General features: G+C 46.4%; 1 protein-coding gene across 1 annotated transcript in view; it reads left to right on the top strand.

Annotated features, from left to right (window-relative positions):
* Positions 1-25,811, top strand: part of TMEM132C (transmembrane protein 132C) — a 161,565-nt gene extending 135,754 nt beyond the window's left edge. Inside the window, 7 exon segments of the mRNA XM_070762105.1 lie at positions 2,422-2,565; positions 17,184-17,389; positions 19,905-20,178; positions 20,306-20,497; positions 24,540-25,033; positions 25,035-25,503; positions 25,505-25,811. Coding sequence (XP_070618206.1) covers positions 2,422-2,565; positions 17,184-17,389; positions 19,905-20,178; positions 20,306-20,497; positions 24,540-25,033; positions 25,035-25,503; positions 25,505-25,735 — 2,010 coding nt within the window. The 3' untranslated portion in view covers positions 25,736-25,811.
* The last annotated feature ends 479 nt before the right edge of the window (positions 25,812-26,290 follow it).

The raw sequence follows: 26,290 nt of genomic DNA, 5'->3' as shown, positions 1-26,290 counted from the left end.
CAAATGTTTTGGAATTGATGTGTTTAGCATTTAAATGGCAGGCTCTTTTTTTTTTTTTAGATGGTTTGATGCCCATCTATGGATCATTTATTTCTATCTCTTGGGTCTGTTTTGAAAGTATTTTCTTCAAATGAAAAAGGAAAACAAATTGGCAAAACTTTACAAGAGGTGGTAGGATGTTGCAATAGTGGGTTCTAAAATCTGTTACTACCATTTCACGCGAAAATGTCCTGTGGCTCCATGTGGGCGGAGCCTCCTGCCACTGGCGCTATTGGCTCACAGAACCAGGCCGAACCGGGAGCAATAGACCACTGGAATGTTGCCTTATTTGACCAAGATTTAATAATATCCTTTTCTTGGAATTCATACAGATACCTGCTGTAACACAGGATATAATTTTAATCATTGATTTAATTTAGTACTGCGATATAAATGTAAATATCTATCAATTCAGCTCGGCTCTTGGTGAGCTCAGTAATTATTTTAGCACCAATGTGGAAATGGTTTTCACATTCTTCTTTTGAGTTGTTGGGTTTTTTGGACATTCTAGTTTGGTACAACAGTAGGTTGTTGGGTTTTTTTAACCATAGTCTCCCTCCAAGTATTAATGAACTCTGATTCTGCCAAGTCAAAATAATGTTGTCTAGTTTAGATTAAGTCAACTAAATGATATCCTGCCTACTTTCTCCAGTGGCCTTTGACTGACACCCCAGCAAGGAAGATTCCTTCCACAATGAGTCAACTCTGCTTTAAACCTTGACAAAATGGTCATTGACCCTCCAGAGAACTTCTCTCAACCAGAGCTAGGTTGACACCTGAATCAGAATAGAACCAGAAGGGACCTTGGAGGTCTTCTAGTCCAGCCCTCAGTTCAATCAGGAGACCCTATGCTATTTTAGAAAAGTCACTGTCCAGACTCTTCTTTAAAACCTCCAGTTTTTAAGACTTTTCAGGAGGCAACTGGACTTTCTTGTTATTTTTCTTTGAAGACATTTCACTTCTCACCCAAGAAGCTTCTTCATCTCTGACTGGATGGTGGTGGGGGAGGGGAGGATTGATACTCCTTGCAGACAGCTGGTCATTTGCATCCTCATTGGAGGTTTATCCTCAGGGTCATCTTGTGTAGTGCAAATGGTCCCTGTACTCTGCAATATTTTTCCTCTGGACATCCATTCCTACTCCCAAACCATTCCAAGGTGTATAGCTAAAAGTCTGCCCTCTGATGCTTGGGAAAAATAAATTGACCTCCTCCTCTTTGCGGCAGCCTTTCAAATACTGGAATACAATGTCATCATTCTTCTTTTCTCTAAACCAGCCAAACCCAAATCCTGCAATCGTTCTTCATGTTTTAGTCTCCAGGCCGTTAATCCTCTTAGTTGCTCTTCTTTGCACTTTTTCCAAAGACTCAACATTTATTTATTTTTGGGAATGTGGTGACCAAAACTGGATGTATGAGGGTTATCCAGAAAGTAAGGTTACAAGGCACCCAGTTCTCGTGGGGAATGTTTGCAGGGGAAGTTGGTATTAATATCATGTAGCATGAAGCCAGCAGACGAGAACGAGCAGTGCCAGGGGTCAGTTGATTATCGACTGGCGTTGTGGTGAAGGTTAGAGATGGGCGTCCTCATTCTGTTTCCCTCCAAGTGTGAAAGGCGCACTGTAATACACTACCTGAATGCTAAGGGCATGGACACTACTGCGATGGGGGCCCACGATGCTTACTGAAGCACACAACATTGATGGAGTCAGTGCCGCCTGAGAATTCCTTGACCATTTCAAGATTGAAAGCAAGGCTTTTCTCAACTGTATAGTGACAGGAGATGAAACTTGGACTTATCATCCTACTCCAGAGAGCAAACGTCAATTGATGTAATGGCGCCATACCCATTCTCCTACAGCCAAAAAATTCAAAACTCAACAATCGGCGAGAAAAATCTTGGCCATCCATTGCGCACAAATCTTGGGCCCCCATCGCAGCAGCGTTCATGCCTTTAGCACTCAGGTAGCGTATTACAGGGCACACTTCACATTTGGAAGGAAATGGAATGAGGACACTCATCCAGTCAATGATCTACTGGCCCCTGGCACTGCTCGTTCTCTTCCGCTGGCTTCCACTACATGATAGTAATACCCACTTCCCCTGTGAACATTCCCCGTGAGAGCTACATGCCTTGTAACCTGACTTTCCGGATAACCCTTGTATTGCAGGCATGGTCTTACTAAGGCTTTATAAAGTGGTAGTAATATTTCATGTGATCTTGAGTCTATCCCTCTGTTTATACAACCCAGGATTGTATGAGCTTTTCTGGCAGCTGCTACACAGGGCTGACTCAGGTTTAAGGGCTCATCCACCCAGACTCCAAGGTCACTCTCACAGTTACTGGGGTTTTTTAACCTGCTTTTGTTTCCATTGTGTTCCAGGACACGGATATCTTGAACACTGCCATCCTCACAGGAAAGACAGTTGCTGTCCCCATCAAGGTGATTTCTGTTGAAGAAAACAATATGGTGATGGATATCTCTGAATCGGTGGAATGCAAGTCTTCTGCTGAAGATGTCGTCAAAGTAAGTGCTAGGATCATCAGCCATAGGAGATATTTTATTCTTGGTTTTTGAGGAGTTAGAAAGGTCAACTTGTAGGTCATCCAGTCAACACTATCTGGCTTAAGTAGGAGACCCTACACCATTTCTGACAGATGGCAGTCCAGTCTCTTCTTGAAAGCCTCCAGTGATGAAGCTCCCACAACTTATAACTTCCATGTTCCATGGGTTGATTGCTCTCACTGTCAGAAAATTTCTCCTTATTTCCAGGTTGAATTTCTCCTTGATCAATTTCCATCCATTATTCCTTGTCTGGCCTTCAGATGCCTTGAAAAATAGCTTGATCCCCCTCCTCTCTGTGATAATCCCACAAATATTGGAAGACTGCTATCATTTTTTTAAAAAAAATGTTTTAATTTTTTCTTCCACATCAATAACATAAAAACATACAGATATATCAACCTTTCAGAACTTTCAGTTCAAAATACAGATTTTCTGAAACCTTCTGGAACTGACATACATCACAAGTGCATTCTAAAACCTGTTGCTTCCGGTTCACTCACATGCTCACCAGAGGTGGGTTCCTACCAGTGCACCATGATGGTCCTGTAGTGGCCTGCCGATTGTGCAAAAATGGCAGCCCAGCAAAGAAGCATTGGAGCTATCACACACAAGTTGCATAATAGCACCGGTGCTGTCTTTGCCGGGCCGCCATTTTTTTCTCCAATTTATTTTGGGGGGGGGGGAGGTTGCTTCTGCACATGTGCAAAAGCAAAATCGCATGAGGGGATACTCATGTGCATACAATTTTCAGCAATTTTTTGTGAGAAGCAGAGCATCCCAGTACCGCTTTCAATTAACAGAACTGGGCTAAAATGGGAGCAATCCACTGCTGAACCTCTACTTATGAACTTAATTCGTTCTGTGACCAGGTTCTTAAGTAGAAAAGTTTGTAAGACTAAGCAATTTTTCCCATAGGAATCAATGATACTTCCAGTAATGTGTGCGATTGGGGAAACCACAGAGAGGGTGGGGGCCCTGTTTCCTCCCAGGAGATTCCTAGAGAGGCTCCATGGAAGCTTCTCCCCACCTTTTCTGGCCCTGTTTCCTCCCAGGAGATTCCTAGAGAGGCCTCACAGAGGCTTCTCCCCACCTTTTCTGGCCCTGTTTCCTCTCAGGAGATTCCTGGAGAGGCCCCATGGAGGCTCCTCCCTGCCTTTTCCAGTTACAGTTTCGGAGGCTTGGGTTTGTAAGTGGAAAACTTCCGGTTCCGGTTCGAGCGGTGGGGAGATGGTGGGTCCGCCGCTCCCTTGAACAACAGTATATCGTCGGAAAATGTTGGTCCAGGATGGAAGGTTGTCTGCTGTCGCTGCTGCTGCTGTGTCTCCAAGTGCACAGCTCTGAGGCTGAGGCCAGAGGCACGCGGGTGACTGCGGAGCGACCAGCTGGGATGCAGAACCAGCTGGGACGCGGAAGATGGCAGCAGTGCCTGGCGCAGAGTTTTAACACCGGAGGGAAGAGAGTGGCCGAGAAGGTGTAGAGCGACTGTCAGGCCGAGCCCCCCGACCCAGCCCGACAGATGGGAGCGGACGGTGCCGAGACGGTGGGGGCCGGGGGGTGTTGTAGGCACCGGAAAAGATCGCAGCGTCGAGAGGTGACTGACTGGGACGCGGAAGATGGCGGCGGTGCCTTGCACAAAAACTAAGTAACACCAGAGAAGAAAGGAGGAAAGGAGGAAGGTGGATGGTGTTGAAAGAACGTGGAGCGTGGAGTGTGGGGCCACTGATGAACTGAGGGCCCCCCCCCCCGACCCTGAAGATCCATGCCCCCTAGTGGACCGGCTGGGAAAAAACAGCAGCTTTTTAAGACTCTTTTTTTAAGATCTAAGACTTATTGAAGACCTACAAAGACACTACACCTGGACCGATTGATTAACCGATGATTAACTAATAACTAATATTAAGATCTGATTTTTTACTATTTTTACCATTTTATACTATTAATTATTAATCTTGTGAATTTTTCTACTTCTATTTATATGTATTTATATTGTGTCACATTTTATCAGCATTTTTACCTATTATTAATTTAATCCTTTTTTAATATTGGGGGGGTTCTCTAATTAATGGATGATTGGAGTAGATTCAATTTTGTGCATGGAATGAATGATTGGTATGAGTGTGATGGTTGGGGTGGGTGGGAGTATGGTATGGATGAGATGACTGACAGTAGTATGAATGGTAGATTTGGCCCACCTGATGCTCGGGAGACAGGAGAGGAAGGGGCATTGATCTCTGGGGTGGCAGAGGGCCGGAATATCCCTGTGTTGCTGGGGAGAGGCAGATATGGCGGGGGCCACAGAGTTAGCCGTTCCAGGGGAACGAGAGACCGTTGCTTAATAACGGTCCCTTGTTCCGGCTCTGTGAGCCCAATCTTGGGTACTGGTGATGAGTGTAACTCTGGCCCTGGGCTCAGGTTGCTGCTGCTCAATGCCAGGTCGGTGGTAAATAAAGCTCTCCTCATCCGGGATCTGATCCTGGATGAGGAGGCCGACCTGGCTTGTATTACTGAAACCTGGCTGGGCCCGGAGGGAGGTGTTCCTCTCTCTGAAATTTGCCCAGCCGGGTTTCAGATATAGCATCAACCTCGACCCCAGGGAAGGGGGGGGAGTGGCTATTATAGCCAGGGAGAGCCTTTGCCTGCGTAGACTCATTGCTCCGGAAATTGCGGGTTGCGAGTCTCTCTTGCTGAAGTTGGACTTAGGGGTTCAGGTGGGCTTATTTCTCACGTACCTGCCTCCCAGCTGCGTGTCAAAAGCCCTGCCTGTGCTACTCGAGGAGGTAGCCGGGTTGGCGGTGGAGTTCCCCGGACTCATTGTCCTGGGGGACTTCAACCTGCCGTCACTCGGCGAAACCTCTGGGCTGGCACAGGAGTTCATGGCCACCATGACAGCCATGGACCTGACTCAAGTAGTACAGGGTCCGACTCACGAGGGAGGGCACGCACCTGACATGGTATTCCTTTCCGAGCAATTGAGTAATGGTCCGAGACTAAGGGGCTTAGAAGCACTGCCTTTGTCATGGTCAGACCATTTTCTACTATGGCTTGACTTCCTGGCTCCAATCCTTCCCCGCAGGGAGGCGGAACCAATGAAGATGTTCCGCCCCAGACGCCTGATGGACCCAGAGGGCTTTCAGACGGCGCTTGGGGTTATTCCAGAGGCACTCGTCCACAGTTCGGCGGAGTCTCTTGCTGAGGCCTGGAAAAGGGCTGCGGCAGAGACTCTTGACCGGATTGCGCATTTGCGACCTCTCCGCGGCGCTAGACCCCGTAGAGCCCCATGGTTCAACGAGGAGCTCCGGGAGTTGAAACGCCAAAAGAGACGTCTAGAGAAGCGATAGAGGAAGAGTAGGTCCGAATCTGATCGAACACTTGTAAGAGCTTTTATTAAGACTTACAAAGTGGCGCTCAAGGCGGCAAGATGCGCGTACCATGCCGCCTTGATTGCATCAGCGGAATGTTTTTCGCTGATAAAGTCACTCAGATCCAGGCTGATCTCGACTCCAATTGTAATACAGAGTCGACTGACAATGAGTCAGTCGAGGTGACTGGGGCACGTACTTGTCCACCTGTCTGGGGAGAGTTTGATCTGGTGACACCTGATGAAGTGGACAAGGCCATTGGAGCTATGAGTTCCGCCACCTGTTTACTGGATCCGTGTCCCTCCTGGTTGGTTTCGGCCAGCAGGGAGGTGACACGGAGCTGGGCCCAGGAGATTACCAACGCTTGCTTGGGGAGGGGAGTCTTTCCAACTCTCTATAAAGAAGCGCTTGTGCGCCCCCTCCTCAAGAAGCCCTCCCTGGACCCAGCCGTACTCAATAACTATTGTCCAGTCTCCAACCTTCCCTTTATGGGGAAGGTTGTCGAGAAGGTGGTGGCACTCCAGCGGTCCTTGGAAGAAGCGATTATCTAAGTCCCCAGCAGTCGGGCTTCAGGCCCGGTTACAGCACGGAAACCGCTTTGGTCGCGTTGATGGATGATCTCTGGCGGGCTCGGGACAGGGGTTTATCCTCTGTCCTGGTGCTTCTTGACCTCTCAGCGGCTTTCGATACCATCGACCATGGTATCCTTCTGCACCGGCTGGAGGGGTTGGGAGTGGGAGGCACTGTTCTTCAGTGGTTCTCCTCCTACCTCTCTGGCCGGTCGCAGTCGGTGTTAGTGGGGGGTCAGAGGTCAGCTCCGAGGTCTCTCCCTTGTGGGGTACCTCAGGGGTCGGTCCTCTCCCCCCTGCTATTCAACATCTACATGAAACCGCTGGGTGAGATCATCCAAGGACATGGGGTGAGGTATCATCAATATGCCGATGATACCCAGCTTTACATCTCCACCCCATGCCCAGTCAACGAAGCGGTGGAAGTGATGTGCCGGTGCCTGGAGGCTGTTGGGGCCTGGATGGGTGTCAACAGACTCAAGCTCAACCCGGATAAGACGGAGTGGCTGTGGGTTCTGCCTCCCAAGGACAATCCCATCTGTCCGTCCATCACCCTGGGGGGGGAATCATTGCCCCCCTCAGAGAGGGTCCACAACTTGGGCGTCCTCCTCGATCCACAGCTCACATTAGAAAACCATCTCTCAGCTGTGGCGAGGGGGGCGTTTGCCCAGGTTCGCCTGGTGCACCAGTTGCGGCCCTATCTGGACTGGGACTCATTGCTCACAGTCACTCATGCCCTCATCACCTCGAGGTTCGACTACTGTAATGCTCTCTACATGGGGCTACCTCTGAAAAGTGTTCGGAAACTTCAGATCGTGCAGAATGCAGCTGCGAGAGCAGTCATGGGCTTACCTAGGTATGCCCATGTTTCACCATCACTCCGCAGTCTGCATTGGCTGCCGATCAATTTCCGGTCACAATTCAAAGTGTTGGTTATGACCTTTAAAGCCCTTCATGGCATCGGACCAGAATACCTCCGAGACCGCCTCCTGCCGCACGAATCCCAGCGACCAATTAGGTCCCACAGAGTGGGCCTTCTCCGGGTCCCGTCAACTAAACAGTGTCGATTGGCGGGCCCCAGGGGAAGAGCCTTCTCTGTGGCGGCACTGGCTCTCTGGAACAAATTCCCCCCGGAGATTAGAACTGCCCCTACTCTTCCTGCCTTCCGTAAACTCCTTAAAACCCACCTTTGCCGTCAGGCATGGGGGAATTAAGACATCTCCCCCTGGGCATGTTTAAATTGTGTACGGTATGCTTGTGAGTGTGTCTGTTAGTGTATGGGGTTGTCTTTTAAATCTTAAATGTTTTAAACTTACTCGGATTATTTATGATTTGTTTTTCTCTGCTGTGAGCCGCCCCGACTCCTTGGAGAGGGGCGGCATACAAATCTAAATAATAAATAAATAAATAAAATGGTTCTTGAGAAGAGGCAAAAAAATCTTGAAAACTCGGTTCTTATCTAGAAAAGTTCTAGAGGCATTCTTAGGTAGAGGTACCATTGTACATGTACATATACACATGTACATTCACACACACACACACACACACCCTCCTCCTCCTCCCTGCAAACCTCACTCCCTTCTAGCATTGATAATGTTATCCAATTTGGATAATGAAATGTCTGCAAAGCAACAGCCACCACCAAGCCCAGAGGGCACCAAGGAACCCTCAGATACATCTAAGTAAATCAACCCATGGTCGTGTCAGAATTTTAAGGACAAAGATCTCTCTTTCTCTCTCCTTTTTCTGCGGGCCTCTTTAATGGCTAATAAACCTGAGGAAGTTAGTAAAATTCAATACTTTTTAGTAGCTCCTCTAATATTGATGCCATGATAAAATATGTTTATATCTTTGGTAGGTTTCCACCTAAACCTCAAATGTCAGTAACTCTATTACTACGGTTGACCTATCCAGATTCCTAAGAGGTCAGTAAGGGGCGAGTACAAGTGCACTAGAGTGCCTTCCATCCCCTGTCCTATTGCTCTCCTATATCTCCTATACCTTTCTTCTATTCCTATATCTCTTCTTCTATTCTTTCATTGATATGTTCTATTACTATATCTTCTTTTCTATTATTTCTTAGATATATTTTACTATGAGTATCTCCTCTATAACCTTCATCATGTAGTTTACTTTGTGTATATAGATATATACCCACTAAAACCCTCATTGTGTATTGGACAAAATAAATAAATAAATAAATTAAATAAATAAATAAATACTCTGTTAAGCTGAGAGATCTTAAGTTGCTAAACTTGAAGTTTGGAGGATCTGATGTGCAGCAGATATTTTGAACATTGGATTAGGATTGTAGAGGTTCAGGCTGAAATCCATGATGGAGATCATTAGCAATTTATTTATTTATTATTAGAGTTGAAAGGGAGCTTGCAGGTCATCAAGTCCAACCCCCTCTCAAGCAGGAAACCCTACACCACCCCAACCAGGTGGCAGTCCCATTTTCTTTTGAATGTGTCAAGTGATGGGGCATTCACAACCTCTGCTGCTACGGCATCCATCCTGCTTTCCATTGCATTAGAAGTCGATCAAATATCCCATGATTCCCAACTCTTATGAGATTTTTCAGTGTGCAAAATGTTCCATGATCTTCAACAAATGATGAGATTTCCCAGTGGGGAAAATGTCCCATGATCCCTGACTCTTATCAGAATTCTCAGTGAACACATGCCCCATCATCCTCAATTCTTACAAGATTTCCCAGTAGGCAAACATCCCATAATCCCCCAAGGTTTATCAGATTTCCCCAGTGCACAAATGTTTCATAATCCCCAACTCGTAAGAAACTTCCAGTGGGCAAATGTACCATGATCCCTATAATAACTGAGGCCTTATATAAACATAATAGTTTAATCAACAACGTGCCTGCAGTGGCAGGTACAGGATTAAAGATAACATGAATACACAGGCTTTTATACAGCTAGCTGCCTGAGGCAGCCACCAATCCCAACAGAGGAAAGTTCCCGCTTACAATGTAACTGGGGCATATGCGCCCAATCAGCACCCTGGATAGGGACGAGCGAGCGCGGCTCTGACAGCCGGCTATTACTATGCGGACACTGCACTCCTATCCCTTTGGTTAACACAAACATAATCTTTTAAATATGACGGTGTGCGGCAGATTCTTTCAGAGCGCCGGGGCTCCACGGGGTGCAATAAACTCGGCTCTAAGGCCGGTACCTTTTGGCCATTTTTAGGAGCCAGAACTTCCTCTGCTCCCTGGCCGTCTGCCGCGGCTGGTTCCCCGGAATTCCTGGCCGCAGTAGGCGGTCCCAGGAAACTCTCACCGTGAATCTCAATGGCTCCACAGCTCCCACCTTTGTCCCGCCGGATTTGATCCAGGTGCCTCCTCCATATACGTCCATCCCGTAACTCCACCTCAAATGAGCGGGGGCCCAGCTCCCTGCTCACTGTTCCTCTTTCCCACGTCTTTTGCCCGGAATAGGCGCGGGCAAACACCGCGTCACCCACTGTTACCTCTCTTTCCGCAGATTCTGGCCATTGCACAGCCAATGTGTACCCCGGGTGCAGCCTATCAAGGATAATTCTTAACTTGCGACCCATCAAGAGTTCCGCCGGGGTCCTACCTGTAGCCACGCACGGGGTAGAGTGTTGGGCCAATAGCAAATCAGCTAACTTCTCTTTCCAAGAAATCTGGGGCATCTTTTTCGGAGATTCTTTTACTGAACGAACTGCCCGTTCTGCCTGACCATTACTGGCCGGATGCCAAGGCGAGGTCAAAGCATGCCTGATGCCCGCTGCCGCTAAGAACGACTCGAAGAGAACAGATGTCAATTGCGGGCCATTGTCCGAAACTAATAGGTCCGGGAATCCATGCGTGGCGAAGAGGGCCATTAGGGAATCAATAACTGCCTGAGACTGAGTGGACTTTAAATGGGCAACCTCCACCCACTTGGAAAAGGCATCTACAGTTATCAAAAAGGTTTGCCCCATGAAGGGGCCAGCCAAGTCTATATGTAAACGTGTCCAGGGGCCTGATGGCGGTTCCCATCAACGGTTCAGCACGGGGAGGAAAAGACCTGCTTTCTTGACACACAGCGCAGTCAGCAACCCCCTGTTCCACCTCCTTATCCATACCTGGCCACCATACGTAATCCCTTGTCAGACCCTTCATTCTCACAATGCCAGGGTGACCCTTGTGCAAAAGAGCCAACACCTGGTTCCGCAGCCTACCTGGTATAACTACTCTTTCCCCCCCCTCAGAAGAATTCCCTTCTCGACGGAGAACTCACTGCAACAACGGAAAAAAGGAACATAAAGATCAGCTGGGGCAAAGACTGGCCACCCCCTCAGGACCCATTGTCTTACCTGGGCCAAAATCCGATCCTTTCCAGTCTCCCTGGCCACATCTGGAGCGGCCAACACCAAGGGTCCCTCTGATAAAGCTAAAACAGAGCAAGCGGGAGCGGGGTCTGCTAATAATTCGGCTAGGGGGCATCTGCTGAGCGCGTCAGCGTGTGCGATGTGGCGACCAGGTTTGTATGTCAAGGTATAGGTATAATTGGCCAAAAAAACGATCCAGCGCGTCATGTGCGGAGACAGCACTATGGGACTCTGGCGGTTACCGGCTAACAAACCCAATAATGGCTGGTGATCGGTCACTAACTCGAATTGCCTGCCGTACAAGTACTCATGGAAACGGTGGACTACAGCTATCAGTGCTAATGCCTCCTTATCGATATGCCCGTAGTTTCTTTCTGCTTTGGCCAGGGTTCGGGAAAAGAACGCTAATGGGGCTTCAGAGCCATTGGGCAACTGGTGGCTAAGGACTGCTCCCACACTGTATTGGGAAGCATCGCAAGTGAGGATTAACGGCAAACTAGGGGAATATTGGGCCAGGACATTATTAGAGGTGAGTATTCTTTTAACCGCCCCAAATGCGGCATCCTCCCACTCACCCCAGCGCCAGGTAGATCGCTTGTCAAGCAGCCGGTGTAATGGTTCTGCCACCGAAGCCTTGTGCGGAATAAAAACCGCATAAAAATTCAGAAGCCCCCAAAAGGCCTGTAGTTCCGCCTTTGACTGGGGTCTGGGGGCATCCCAGATTGCCCTTGTTTTCTCCGGGGTGGGATGGATCCCCTTCCCATCCACCCTGAACCCCAGGAAGTCAACCTCTGGCACCCCAAAGACACATTTTTGCGATTTCAGTTTCAAACCCGCTTCTTGAAACTTGGTCAGAACTCTCTTAACCCTCCATAACAATTCATCTTCGGAACTCCCCGAGACCAGGACGTCGTCAAAGTAGGGCACCGTTCCCTCCAGCCCATACAATAAATGTTCCATCAACCCCTGAAAGATCTCTGGGGCAATGGAGACCCTGAACTGTAATCGATGGCATTTAAACACCCCCCTATGGGTAACGATCAACTGGGCGTCTGCAATAATGGGGTCGACGTGGAGCTGCTGGTACGCTTGAGAAAGGTCAAGCTTGGCAAAAACCCTGCCGTTACCAAGGGTGTGGAGTAACTGCTGCACCACTGGCAGCGGGTACGAGTAGTGGGCCAGTGCCTTATTGACAGAACACTTATAGTCCCCACATAACCTTATGCCCCCATCCCCCTTGAAAGCTATGACCAGCGGGGTCTCCCATTCCGCTTGGTCCACCGGCTCTAACACCCCCTGAGCAATCAGCCGGTCCAATTCAGCGTCTACCTTTGGCCTGAGGGGAATGGGAACTCGGTGGGCCTTCAGCCACACTGCGGGCACTTGGGGGTTAAGACTAAATGAAATTGGGGTCCCTGTGTAGCATCCCAATTCGTTGTCAAAAACTGAGGGAAATTCCTTAGCCAATTTGTCAAAAGCAGACCCCCCCTTAACTGCATTAACCCCAGAGACAGACAGACCCAGAGACTTAAACCAGTCTAGCCCTAAAAGGTTGGAAAATGGCCCATCTACCACGATCAGAGGAAATTTGCCCACGAAAGTCTTAAACCTGACTGGAAATCTATCCTCGCCCAGGACCGGAACCGGGGCTCCTTGATAGTCCCGTAAAGTCAAGTTGCACAGCTGCAGGTGACTCTTACTAAGTCTAGGGAAACACCGCTTCAGGGTGGCCCAGGAAACCAATGAATGTGCCAAGCCGGTGTCCACTTGCATGGAACACGACGCTTCCCAGAGACGAACTGCCACTGAAATCTTCTCCGTTGAATCAGATGTCTCCCTGACATAAGTGGTTGCCGGGCGCGGACAGCTATAGACGGCGTTGCACTCCTTCCTCCTATTCGAGGAAAATCTCCTCTGCCAACGAGGATTGAAGCCTTGGGACTCCCTCTGCTCTCTCGACGCGGGAGGTGGGGATCTGCGGAAATGGCAGACCCGAGCAATGTGGCCTCTGGCACCACAACGCCGGCAAGCCGCGTCCCTGAAGGGGCAATTCGACCTAAAATGGTTGCCCCCGCATCCCCAGCACGGCGACAGAGGGGGACGGGGACGAGCGGCAGGTGGATCATGACTCCGGGAAGCCCCCAGCCGGCAAACTTCCTCCTCCTCAGCCTCACTGTTACCCTCTTTTTCAACAGGGGTTTTCAGTTTGTCAGGCAAGGCAGGCCCTTTGACCGTAGCATTCACGGTGCTGTCCATGGCCGCCAAAGACTGGGTTGACAGCTCAAAAGCACGAGCCTCAGCCAGAGCTGCCTGAAAGGTTAAATCCCAGGTGGCTAAAAGGCGCCGCTTCAGGCGACCATCCCTCACCCCAAAAACAAGCCTGTCCAGTAAATAGTCATTTAAATCTGAGAACTCACAGTATAAAGCCGCCCGGCGGAGAGCGGCTACAAAGTCATTAATTGACTCCCCTTCCGCCTGGTTCCTTTGGTAAAACTTGTATCTTCGGGCACAACGGGAAGGGGCCGGGGCGTAATGGTCCTGCAGAGTTGACAGAAAAGTCTGCCATGGAACGTCATGTATGGAGACTGGGGCAAACAAGGCTCTGGCCGTCTTGAACATCTCGGGACCGCAGAACCCGAGGAAATAAGACCTTTTCCGGTCCCCTGAAATCTCAGTATAACCGTTGGATATTAAAAAGCAGTCGAAACGGGCGACATAAGAGTCCCACGTCTCCCCTTGTGGATCGAAAGGGGGAAAAGTAAGTTGCACAGACATCCTCACTTACTGTTAATATATAACAAGAAATCCGCAATGACAGGCTCGAATCCTCGTCGCCAGTATAATAACTGAGGCCTTATATAAACATAATAGTTTAATCAACAACGTGCCAGCAGTGGCAGGTACAGGCTTAAAGATAACATGAATACACAGGCTTTTATACAGCTAGCTGCCTGAGGCAGCCACCAATCCCAACAGAGGAAAGTTCCTGCTTACAATGTAACTAGGGCATACGCGCCCAATCAGCACCCTGGATAGGGACGAGCGAGCGCGGCTCTGACAGCCGGCTGTTACTATGCGGACACTGCAATCCCCAAATCTTGTGAAAGAGAGGAGATCATGCATGGTTCCAGGCAAGAATGTAAGACCCGCCTGAGCTCCAGGCATCTTTCTGCATCACTTCGGAACTCCATGAGATCTCCCGCGATCTTGTGAGATCTCTTACATTAACAGAGTAACAGAGTTGGAAGGGACCTTACAGATCATCTAGTCCAATCCCCTGCCCAAGCAGGAGACCCTACATTTGCCTCTACCTAGGATCGAATTCACAACCTCCTGATTGTGAGGCAAGAGCTTCACCTCTGGGCCACAACAGATTGTATTATATACTATCTATCTATCTATCTATCTATCTATCTATCTATCTATCTATCTATCTATCTATCATCTATCCATCTATCATCTATCTATCTATCTATCTATGTATCTATCTATCATCTACCTATCTATCTACTGTATCTATCTATATGTGTAGCATATTTTTGCCGATAATGAAAAGGAAGGGAGACTAGTATAGATCTATTTCAACCTTATTATGCTCTCATCAGCTACCCATACCCTTACCGGGATTTAAACTTGCAAAGTCTGCCTTGTAAGGCAGTGGCTTTAACTTCTAGGCTACAGGCTCTCCTCTCAGCTTGTACCAGGGAAGAATTATATGATTTTTTTCTGTCGAATCACCCTGGTATACCTGAATCTATCTATCTATCTATCTATCTATCTATCTATCTATCTATCTATCTATCTATCTATTACCACCTCTTACAACAATAAACAACACAGTATCAACAGTAAAATCATTCAAGTGTCTAGGCTCTATTGTATCTCAAGACTTAAAATGGACACCTAACATCAAAAAACTCATCACAAAAGAACAACAAAGAATGTTACAGATCACAGATTACCAGAGTTGGAAGGGGATTAAACTACTTTTAACTTTCTTTCTCATTCCTTTCTGCCAAACAAGACTGTGTTACAAGGCACGAGGCCCCCAAAACATCACCAGCTCCAGATTAGGCAAGTTGACAATGTGAATTGTCCGTGACAAAAAAGTTATTTTGACCTTAATTTTCTTAATTCTGCCTTTATCTGCATTCTGTCCCCTTTTACTTGCGATGAAAGCTGATTGCTAGAGAAACGACAGATGTTGTATCTGATGTCTGGGAGCAATATTTTATTCCATATATCTGAAGTAGCAGGAAGCTTTCGTGAGTTAATGGACCAAGGCTGCTTGTCCCCTTGTTTTCCCCAAAGTAAAATCTCTTATGGCATTCTTATACAGCCTGAAGATTTATAGGGAGGATATTGTTTAATTAAGCGCCACATACCAAGAAGTGTTAACTGCTACAGTGAAAAGAAACTGAATTGTTTAATGCTTTATTCCTTGCACTCAGAGGTGGTATTTAGCTGATTTGAACAAACTGGTAGCAGAAATTTTTAGTTTGGAGAAACTGCAAATACCGCCTCTGGTTGCCCTACCCTTTCCCTGCAGTTTCGGAATGGAATGGAATGAAGTGGAGTGGAATAGAACAGACAGGAACAGAACAGAATAGAATAGAATTCTTTTATTGACCAAACGTGATTGGACACACAAAGAATTTGTCTTTGGTGCATATGCTCTCAGTGTATATAAAATAAAAGATACATTTGCAAATTGATAATTTGTGATTATACCCAAAGCACTTTTATTGTTGGTACTATCTTTGAAAACAACATCTTCCTAGGGAAAGACTCCAAATCCAGCTGCCAGTTCTTTAGTTATTGTTGACCTTCATTCATACCAGGTTCTTCCAAAGAGCCATGTGTCAGCCTATTTAAATTCCAAGCAGTGATTAATAGTCATCATTATTATTATTTCCCAAAGCAGCCCTTCTGTTTTTTTTCTTCTCCCTTTAGACATTACAAATCCCCAGGATGTTTCCACGCAAACAATAGCCAGACTAGGTGGCTCAGTGGCTAAGACACTGAACCTGTTAATCAGAATGGTTAGCGGCTCAAATCCCTTGTATAGGTCTCCTGCAAGCAAGGGGTTGAACTAGATGACCTCCAAGGTCCCTTCCAACTCTGTTATTGCTAAACCGAGCCAACCCTCCCCCTTCCCCCCCCCCCCCATTCCTTCTGTGACCCACCATTATCTCTTTCTTATGGTTGGGTTTATGCTGCTGAACTTTTTTGCTTCATTCGACTTCAGGGCAGGTCTTCTCACTGCCAGCCTTGAACGGGATTTATTATTTAGCGTGTAAATATTGTCCCAGAATAGAAGCGTACATTAGCATAGCCAATTTCAGAGAGAGATCTGTAATCGCTTCTTTAATCAGTGTTGGATTTTACAGACCACTGACTTTCCTCTTCTGTTAACATGGCTGGGGACAAGCTGGCTGGTAGCAATAGATAATGAATGGATGGAGAGAGAGAAGATAGAGAGACACAGAAAGATGATCCAGGGGATTATAGATAGAAGATAGATAGATAGATAGATAGATAGATAGATAGATAGATAGATAGATAGATAGATAGAGATAGAGAGATAGAGATAGAGATAGAGAGATAGATAAATAGATAGATAGAGATAGATATAGATAGATAGATAGATAGATAGATAGATGATAGATAGATAGATAAATAGATAGATAGACAGACAGACAGACAGACAGTTAGATAATGGATTGATGCTAGATGATGTATGTGTGTGTTTTTTTCTGTGTGTGAGAGAGAGAGAAATACAGAAAAATGATATAGGGATGATAGAAGATAGGTAGGCAGGTAGGTAAGTAGGTAGATAGATAGATAGATAGATAGATAGATAGATAGATAGATAGATAGATAGATAGATAGAAGAGAGGGAGGGAGGGAGGGGGGTGTCAGGGAGTGGGGAGGAAGGGAGATAGTTGTCAATGGGGCTCTCTGATAACATTGTCATCATAACAGTTCTTAAAAATATCATAAATGTTTCCCAAAGCTTTGCACTCATGCACATTGTTTCATATATATTTCCAGTAAAATCATTGCGCCTCACTGGAGCCTTGCTTGGTGGTCCCAGGGCTGAAAAGCTAAATGGGTATGGTCTTATTATGGCCATCATTTTGTCCAATTGCCCACGCCTGGCTCTCAAAATTTCAGATGCGGCCCCAACGATCTCCTTCAAAGACTGCCAATGCCAATCCATGGCTATCACCCACTCAGCGACGTCCCCTTGTTCCATTTTGACCTCTTCCTCTTTTCATCCTTCTCCTAGGTCTCTGACCGATGCGACTATGTTTTTGTCAATGGCAAAGAGATGAAAGGAAAGGTGAATGCCGTGGTGAACTTCACGTACCAGTATCTCAGTGCCCCCTTGAAGCTTACGGTTTGGGTCCCACGCTTGCCTCTTCAGATTGATGTGTCTGACACGGAGCTGAACCAGATCAAAGGTTGGAGAGTCCCCATTGTTTTCAATCAGAGGTGGGTTCTGTTGGTTGGCTCAAGATTTGTGGCCTCTGTCTCAGTCCAACGGATTCTGTGTCCTTCTGTCTCCATCGCACTTTCTTTTTCAATCCACTGTCCTGTTTCTTTCCCCTCTTTCAATAGATAGGGAGGATGAGTAATTCTAAAGGTGACCTAGAAAGGAATATAATCCCTAAGGGTGATCCACCACAGTTATTCCCCAATTCCAGAAGACATGATGCAGTAGTTAGAGTTGGATTGGATTGAGGGAAAATCAGCAGCAAGCTACCACTCCATCATGGGCGTTTCTGAAAGATGTTTCTCTCCCCTCTCTCTATCACCTCATCTCTATCATCTGTCTACTTACCTCCCTTGAAAAGGACCTTGCAGGTCATCAAGTCCAACCCCCTGCTTAAGCAGGAAATCCTACAGCACCCCAGCCAAATGACAATCCAATTTCCTCTTTAAAATATCCAAAGTTGGGGCATTCACAACCTCCGCAGGCAGGTTGTTCCACTGGTTGATCACTCTGACTGTCAGGAAATTCTTCCTTATTTCCAGGTTAACTCTCTTGTTGGTTAGCTTCCAGCCGTTGTTCCTTGTCCGGCCCTCTGGTGCCCTGGAAAATAGAGTGACCCCCTCCTCTCTGTGGCAACCCCTCAAATACCTGTATACTGCTATTATGTCCCCTCTGGCCCTCCTTTTCTGTAGCCTATCTATGCCCAGTTCCCACAATCTCTCTTCATAAGTCTTAGTTTCTGGTCCCTTAATCATTTTGGTTGCTCTTTTCTACACCTTCTCCAGAGTTTCAACGTCTCTTTTGAAGTGTGGTGACCAGAACTGAATGCAGTACTCCAGATGTGGTCTGACCGGGGTGTTATAGAGTGGTATTAATACCTCTCTGGTCTTGGAGTGTATCCCCCTTAGGATTGTGTTGGCTTCTTTAGCCGCTGTTGCTCATTGCTGGCTCATATTCAATTGATTGTCCACCAAGACTCTGAGATCCCTTTCATAGTCACTACTGCTAAGTAGGGTTCCTCCCAGACTGTATGTGTGTCTAGGCTGGTTTTTTTACCTAGGTGAAGGTACTCTTCTCAACATTGAAGATCATTTTGTTAGTTTGGGCCCACAGCGTTAATCTATTTAGGTATTTCTGTATTTTGAGCGTATCCTCTAGGGTGTTGGCTATCCCTGCCAGCTTGGTGTCATCTGCAAATTTGATTAGTTCCCCCTCTATTCCCTCATCTAGGTCATTGATGAAAATGTTGAAGAGCACAGGGGCCAGAACAGAACCCTGTGGTACCCCACTGCCTACCTTCTTCCATGTGGATTTGGAGCTATTGAGGACAACTCGTTGGGTGCGGTTGCTCAGCCAATTGTTTATCCATCTGCATGTGTCTACCCCATTTTTTAAAATTTGTGGATTAGGGGATTGTGATCCACTTTATCAAAAGCTTTGCTGAAGTCCAAGTATATGAGGTCAACTACATTGTGTTGGTCTACTGATTTGGTTATGGTGTTGAAAAATGATATGAGATTGGTTTGATATGATTTGTTTCTGACAAACCCATGTTGGCTGTTGGATATAATCTTGTTTGTTTCTAGGCAGTGGCAAAGTTGTTTCTTGATTATTTTCTCCACTATTTTTCCAGGTACAGAAGTCAGACTGATTTGTCTATAGTTACTTGGGTCAGTCTTCTTACCTTTTTTGTGGATGGGGACTACATCGGCTCATTTCCAGTCTTCCGGTAGATCTCCTATGGTCCAGGATTTTTGGTAGATGAGGAGAAGTGGTTCCGCGATGGTGTCTGCCAGTTCTTTTAGGACTCTGGGGTGTAGTCCATCTGGTCCTGGCGATTTGTACTCATTGAGCTCCCACAACTGGTCCCTTATTGTGTTTTTATTTATGTTGAGTTCAGTTCCGGGGCTGTTTATTGCAGTTGAGTTGCAGGTTGGTTGGTGGTTCCTTTTTGTGTGAAGACTGATGCAAAATAGGCTTTGAGCAGCTGTGTTTAATCTCTCTTAAAGCACAGCTGATCAACGCCTATGTGGGGGGAAATAGGGTACCTGTCAGCATTCCAATAAGAATCTGTCATTTTGTGTTAGAAACTTTGGCCTGCAAGGACCTATAATCTATTATCCATCCATCCATCCATCCATCTGCCCATCCATCCTTTATCATCTATCTATCTATCATCCATCCATCATCAATCAATAAATCAACCAACCAACCTACCTACCTACCTACCTACCTACCTATCATCTTCCTCCCTCCCTCCCTCTCTCTCTTGAAGCAAATATAATTGGTTCAGGGTATTGCAAATTCTTCCCTAGAGGAAGCCTTCATTGGAGATATCCATGAACCAATGATGGATTGTCTTCTTCAAACAGCAGAGAGCTGCCCACTAACTATAGTGAACCTCCCGGCAACAGCAGATTCTTTGTAGATGAAGCCATGGCAGTTTTGAAAGTATCATGTGCATACTCTACTCATTGAGCATGAAGGCAATTTCTAAATGCTTTTTTTTTTCAGATTGACACGGGACAGTGATGATGAAGACGAAGATGAGCGGAAGGGAAGGGGCTGCACTCTCCAGTACCAGCATGCCATGGTGCGGGTCCTCACCCAATTTGTGGCGGAAGATGCCAGTCCATCGGGGCAGCTGTCCTATTTGTTGGGCTCTGACTGGCAGATTGACATAACAGATTTGGTGATGGACTTCATGAAGCTCGAGAAACCTCATGTGGCCCAGTTACAAGGAGGCAAGGTTCTGGTTGGGCAGGAAGTTGGCATGACTATGGTCCAGGTGAGTTGATTACATGGGTGTGAGAACATTCCTGCCTTGATATTCCATTCTGCAAAGGTTTTTGAGGGAAAAGGGACAGTGTAACTTTGCTCTATTCCTAAGTGGGTCTCTCTGTTGATTTCCAAAGGTCCTTTCTCCACTCTCTGATTCCATCTTGGCCGAGAAGACCGTGATGGTGTTGGACGACAAGGTGACCATCACCGATATGGGAGTCCAACTAGTAGCTGGGTTGTCCCTTGTCCTTCAGCCCAGCACAGCTAGTCATCAAGCTTTCATGGCTACCACCATCGCTCAAGACTTGCTTCACACTCAGAAACAGGTACATTTTTTGGGGGGGGGGGGGGTTCTGAGTTGTTACACTGAGCCCTATGCAGGCAGGGTGTCCAAATTACCACCGCTATCGGTGCTGATGCGCACGCAGCTCCGGTGACTGGCTGGTGCACATGTGTGTCAGGGCAAGATTTGGGCTCTGCACATGCACAGAAAGCAAATCTCATGAGAACATGTTTGGGCACATGAGATCTTTTTGCTTCCACGCATGCACGGAGGCAAAAGATCGCTGAAAATAGTCAAAATTAATGAGCTGGGGTGACGCAGCAGGTAGAGTGCAGTACTGCAGGCCACTGAAGCTGACTGCTAGATTTGCAAGTCAGCAGTTCAAATCTCATCACTAGCTCAAGGTTGACTCAGCCTTCCATCCTTCCGAGGTGGGTAAAGTGAGGGCCCAGATTGTGGGGGCAATAGGCTGGCTCTGTTAAAGTGCTATTGCTAACATGTTGTAAGCCGCTCTGAGTCTAAGGAGAAGGGCGGCATAAAAATCGAGTAAGTAAGTAAGTAAGTAAGTAAATAAGTAAGTAAGTAAGTAAGTAAGTAAAAGAAATATCTCATGCATGCGTCCTCTCATGAGATTTTGCTTCCTGCGCATGCACATAAGCCAAATCTTGCTCCGATGTGCCCACCTACATGCCAGCCACTTGGAACTGTGCATGCAGCTCCATTTACACTACCAGTGTGCCATCCCATCCCCCCCCCCCCACTCCAGATAGGAACCTAATACTGGCCCTATGTCTCCAGAATCTCACTTCTCCTTTAACCCGCTCGTCCTTATTATCAAAAGAGATATGGTGGAAAATGGAGGGATGGAGACTTCTTACTTTATGGCCCCATCTAAAAGCTTCCTTCTTCACAAATACCCCATGGAGGTTCAGGCAATATTCTTCCCAAGGCAGTTGTAAAACCTTTTAAGCTAAATGGGTAGACATTTGTACCAATTGTTCCAAAGGCGAAGAAAAGACCATTCTCATGTTTAAAGGATGCTAGTGTCAAGGGACACATACTCTGAGAATAATTCCCCCCTCCCCACCTCCACCTCTGGCTATTTCCTACCTGGAAGATATAATAATCTTTGAAGACCATTAAACGGCTCCCTTCTGCATTGCTTAAAAAGTATCAGATTTATTGATCAGATCTATTGATTAAACATTCCAGCCCTGCAAAAAGGCACTTTTCCTCTCCTCCCCATTATAGCTGATTTGTGTTCAGGAAAACAACAGCCTCCTTGAAAAGTGTCTCAGGCGGATCCTCTCTTTTCAGTGAATATCCCCAATAAGGAGTTTGTACCAGCTCCTCCCTTCTTTGTGGACACCGTCGCTAGTCAGAGTATGGCTCCGGTCTCTGGTGCTATGCCCTCAACATTAGACTGTAGATCCTTTGTTAAGGAGTGTGCAAACTGATCTTTGAGTTGTCAAAGATACACATACACAGAGGAAACATGGAATTCTAGCAGCTATCCAGCTGATAGCCCAGAGATACAAGTAATGGTTCAGTAATACAATCCAGATACATTAAGTGTATAAAATATTTACTTTGGCAAATATCCGAGTCAAGAACAGTCCTAGTCATTCACAGTTAAATCAGTCAATACATATATAAAACTGTAAGTCTTACTTGTTCAGCTTACAAATACATAAACCAGCATTTAACACACAGTTCCCACTACAGCAGTCATAGAGAACATAATAGAAATAGCAGAGAGAGTCAGAGAGAGAGAATCACGCTTCTGGCTCCATCTTGTGGCCATCCATAACATTAACTCTTAAAGCAATAGTGTTTCAATACATTTAAGCATACATTGTTGGTTTGTTTTCTATATTGCCAAACCCAACCAATTATGTATATTGTACTAACATTCTTTAGCGTGGACTCTGCTCTCCCCAATGTTCTTTCATGCTCAATTTGCGGACTATTGTCCTCCAGGAGTGACCTGTTAGTCTTTTGGCACCTGTTGCTACCTGGTTTGTCAGCCTGAGCACCTGATTCTGACATAGTTAAGTCAAAATGGCTGCCACTGATTGTTAATGACTTAACAGGCTTTCACCAGATCCCTGAACCTCAAAGCTACAATGGAATAACAACTTGAGAAAATAAAGAGTAACTTGGGAAACATATATAAGGGAAGTTCTTGACTTGCCAACTCTCTGTTTAGCGGAATTTTGAAGTTCAGAGGCATCAGAAGCAGAGGTGATATTGAACCAGTTCGGACCGGTTCACCCAAACTGGTAGTGAAAGCATGGGTCATTTTTCACCTTTGGGTAGGTCTGTTGTGTCCAGTTTTTGTAATCCACAGGTTCTGTAGGCTTCAATGAGCCCTGCATACATGTGCATGGGAGGGGAACATGAGGGAGTGCACGCATATGGGGGAAGGCATTGCATTATGGGTGTGGGCATATGTGCTATTGAGCATGTGCTTGTCCTTTTGGCACATGAGCAAAAAAAAAAGATTCACTATCACTGGTATAGGATCTTCTGCTTGAGCAGGGGGTTGGACTAGAAAACCTCTTTTCTTTTAAAATATGTATATTAATTTTCCACTTTAAAAAAAAAGAAAACTAAGGGCCCTTCCAGCTCTATTCTGAATTTGAATGTAGTTGGGTCCCAAACAGTTGAATCCAAACGGTTGAGCGACAATTCATATGTAGGACTGTTGTGATTCCGTCCGAGGCCCCTCAGGGAACGGCTGATCTTCTGTCGGTTTCCTGCTCAGAGGGGGAGGATGAGGAACAGGAGGTGCAGGCAGACGAGGAGGAGGAATCTCAGGCTGAGGAAGAGGGGGAACAGCCAGAGGCCCCCGAGAGGGAGCTCTCCCCAGCAAGCAGCCTGGATTCCTTAGAGGAAAATGCACAAGCAATAATCGATCTGCGACAGAGAAGAGCAAAACAAAGAAGGGACCAATTAGCTAGGTACTTTCAGCACTAAAGAGGCAACAGCTGGGTTTGGGTGTGGTGCTCTCTGGAAAGGCTAAAAGGCAGACCCACCCTTCCTGGCTTGTGGAGTATTATCTTTGGGAGTCCTGGGACCTGGCTGTGCTCTTTGGCGTCTTGGAATTCTGGTTTGTGACTTTGAATACTGAAACCTTGGGGGGGAAAGGTGGGGGGTCTTATTCTCTACAGTGGTGGGTGTGCCAGCAAGAAGGCTGCTGTATTGTCTGGACATCAGGACTCTGCTGTAAAGTCTCATAACCTGCCTGTGGGGAAGAACAGGTTTTTCTCTGTGTTTATTTTTCAAGCTATAAAGTACTTTTGCTTTTACCAGCGTGTCTGGCTGTTTTTTCCAGTTGGTGTTGAGGTCTGGGGGCACCCAGACAGAACAAGGACCAATGCAAGATGTCACACTCTCCCTGGGGTCACAACATTGCAATTCAGGCACATAACAACTGGTTTAGAAAGTTGTGTGGTTGTCATTTGTGATTTTTTTTTTTTACCCAGGTAGAGCTGGAGTTCATCATGCAGGTCCATTTTTACAGGTCCATTTCCCATGATGTCCAATTTACCATATTTTTTTGGAGTATAAGCTGCACCTCCCCCCCCCCCCAAAAAAAAGAGGCTGAAAATTTGGCTGCATCTTATATTCTGAATGTAGGGGGTTTGAAGCTTTTTTCCCCAGCTCTAATGAGCACTAATGATCTCCCTGGCTTGCAGAGTTTTTGTCTTTCCTACTCCCTCCGAAGAAGTTTTTTCCAGTACTAAGTATTTGTAGGGGTTTTTTTTCATTGCTACTCCATCCAAAAGAGGGGTTTTTTTCCCTCAGCCCAAAGTCTTTGCAGGCTTTTTTATTGCTACTTCCTCTGAAAAATGTTTTTTTTAAACCCTAACCAGGGGATAAAATAATGTGCTGAAGCTGACCAGACTAAGGACGCTAGCCAGATGAATACCCAGTAAGCAGAATATTTTCCCTATTTTCCTCTCCCAAAACTAAGGTGCGTCTTATACTCCAGTGCATCTTATACTCCAAAAATATGGTACATCTCAGAAGGCAGAAGGCGTTTGACCTTGTTTTAACTATTGCCTTTTATTTTATATTAGGAGGCCATGGTGAGCTCCTGGATCCAATTCAGCGATGGTGCTGTGACCCCACTGGACATCTATGACCCCAGAGACTTTTCTCTCTCTGCCTCCTCACTTGATGAATCCATTGTTTCAGCCCATCAGAGCTCTTCTGCCAAATGGCCAGTGGTGGTAGCAGAAGGGGAAGGAGAAGGCTTGCTGGTCAAAGTAGATATGATGATATCTGAATCTTGCCAGAAGTCCAAGCGGAAGAGTATCCTAGCAGTTGGCAATGGAAACATCAAAGTCAAGTTTGGCCAGAATGATGCCAATCTCCATGGTCTTGGAGATTACAGTGCTGAGGAAATTGAAAACCATGCCAGTGACCGGAGGCAGAAGGTGTTTGACCAAGAACACAATGGCCAGGAAGGACAATATTATAGAAGCTCTTCTGCTGAGCGAGAAGAAGCCCCTGGGAGGAAGATGGGCGTGACAGCCAAGTCTACAACCAAAACAAAGCCTACAAAAGTATCCTGAAGGAGATAAACTTTCAGATGAAGGTCTACTCCAGAACATTCCGATTGACTTCACCAACTTCCCAGCTCAGATTGATCTTCCCCAAAGCAATAATGGCATGGAAGACAGTGACCTGGTTGAGACACCCAGAGGTCTGAGTGACTTGGAGACAGGGATGTATGCCCTGTTAGGAGTCTTCTGCCTTGCCATTCTGGTCTTCCTAATCAACTGTGCCACCTTCACATTGAAGTACCGTCACAAGCAACTTCCCATGGAAGGACAGACCTCCATGAACCACTCTCATGACTGGGTGTGGCTTGGGAATGAAATGGAGCTATTGGACAACCCAGCAGATGTCTTGCCTCCACCCGATGAGTGCACCACGATCATAGACCAAGGGATAGGCTTTGACGCAGGCAGTCAACTCCTTGTTGGCACGCCAAAAAAACTCCCAAGTCAAAGCAGTCCAAAAATTCAACTGGGGGGACAAGCAAATCAGAGACCTGAAGCAGGAACATCCTTTGCATTCGCCCGCCTCCAAGCGGAAACGGGTCAAATTTACCACGTTCACCACCATCCCTCCAGATGATGGTTGTCCCACCGTCAATTCAATCCTCAATTGCAACGAAGATGACATTAAATGGGTTTGCCAAGATATGGACCTGGGAGAGTCGAAACAGATCAGGAACTACCTGGAGAAGCTCAAAGACAAAATGTAGCATCACTTCTGGGTTTGAAGAGTTGACAGCCACACCTTGATGCCTTCAGAAGCATTGAAATATGTGAATAAACAAATATATGCATGAACTGGAGTGGGAACCTAGTAGATGATGTTTAGGACCATTTTGATAACCCAGCAGATAGGTTCTTTGATAAACCCAGCTAGACTGATTGCAGAAAACAAATCAGAGTTGGACCTGGTTACTCTTTGGATAGAACATCATCAAGATGTTCTTGAACTGTAGGCTCTACTGGGAAAAAATAATAACACAACCCAGAAAGAGCAAATTCTTTCCATGTTGTTGCCAACAATATTACATGGATGTTTTCATAAAATTTCATTCCACATTTATTATTTGCTAAAGCATATTTGCTAATATCTAGGGGCAGTGTTTCCCAACCTTTTTTGAGCCGCGGCACATTATTTCACATTTACAAAATCCTGGGGAACAGTGAGCGGGGGGGGGCCCTGCTAAAAAACGTTTGGACAAAAAAAATATCTCTTCTCTCCCTTTCACTCTATTTCTCTCTCCCTCTTTCTTTCTCTCTCTTCC

The sequence above is a fragment of the Erythrolamprus reginae genome, chromosome 10, assembly GCF_031021105.1.
Source record: "Erythrolamprus reginae isolate rEryReg1 chromosome 10, rEryReg1.hap1, whole genome shotgun sequence".
Lineage (NCBI taxonomy): Eukaryota > Metazoa > Chordata > Lepidosauria > Squamata > Dipsadidae > Erythrolamprus > Erythrolamprus reginae.
Note: the sequence above shows the minus strand (reverse complement) of the source record. Positions and strands in the feature narration are given on the sequence as shown.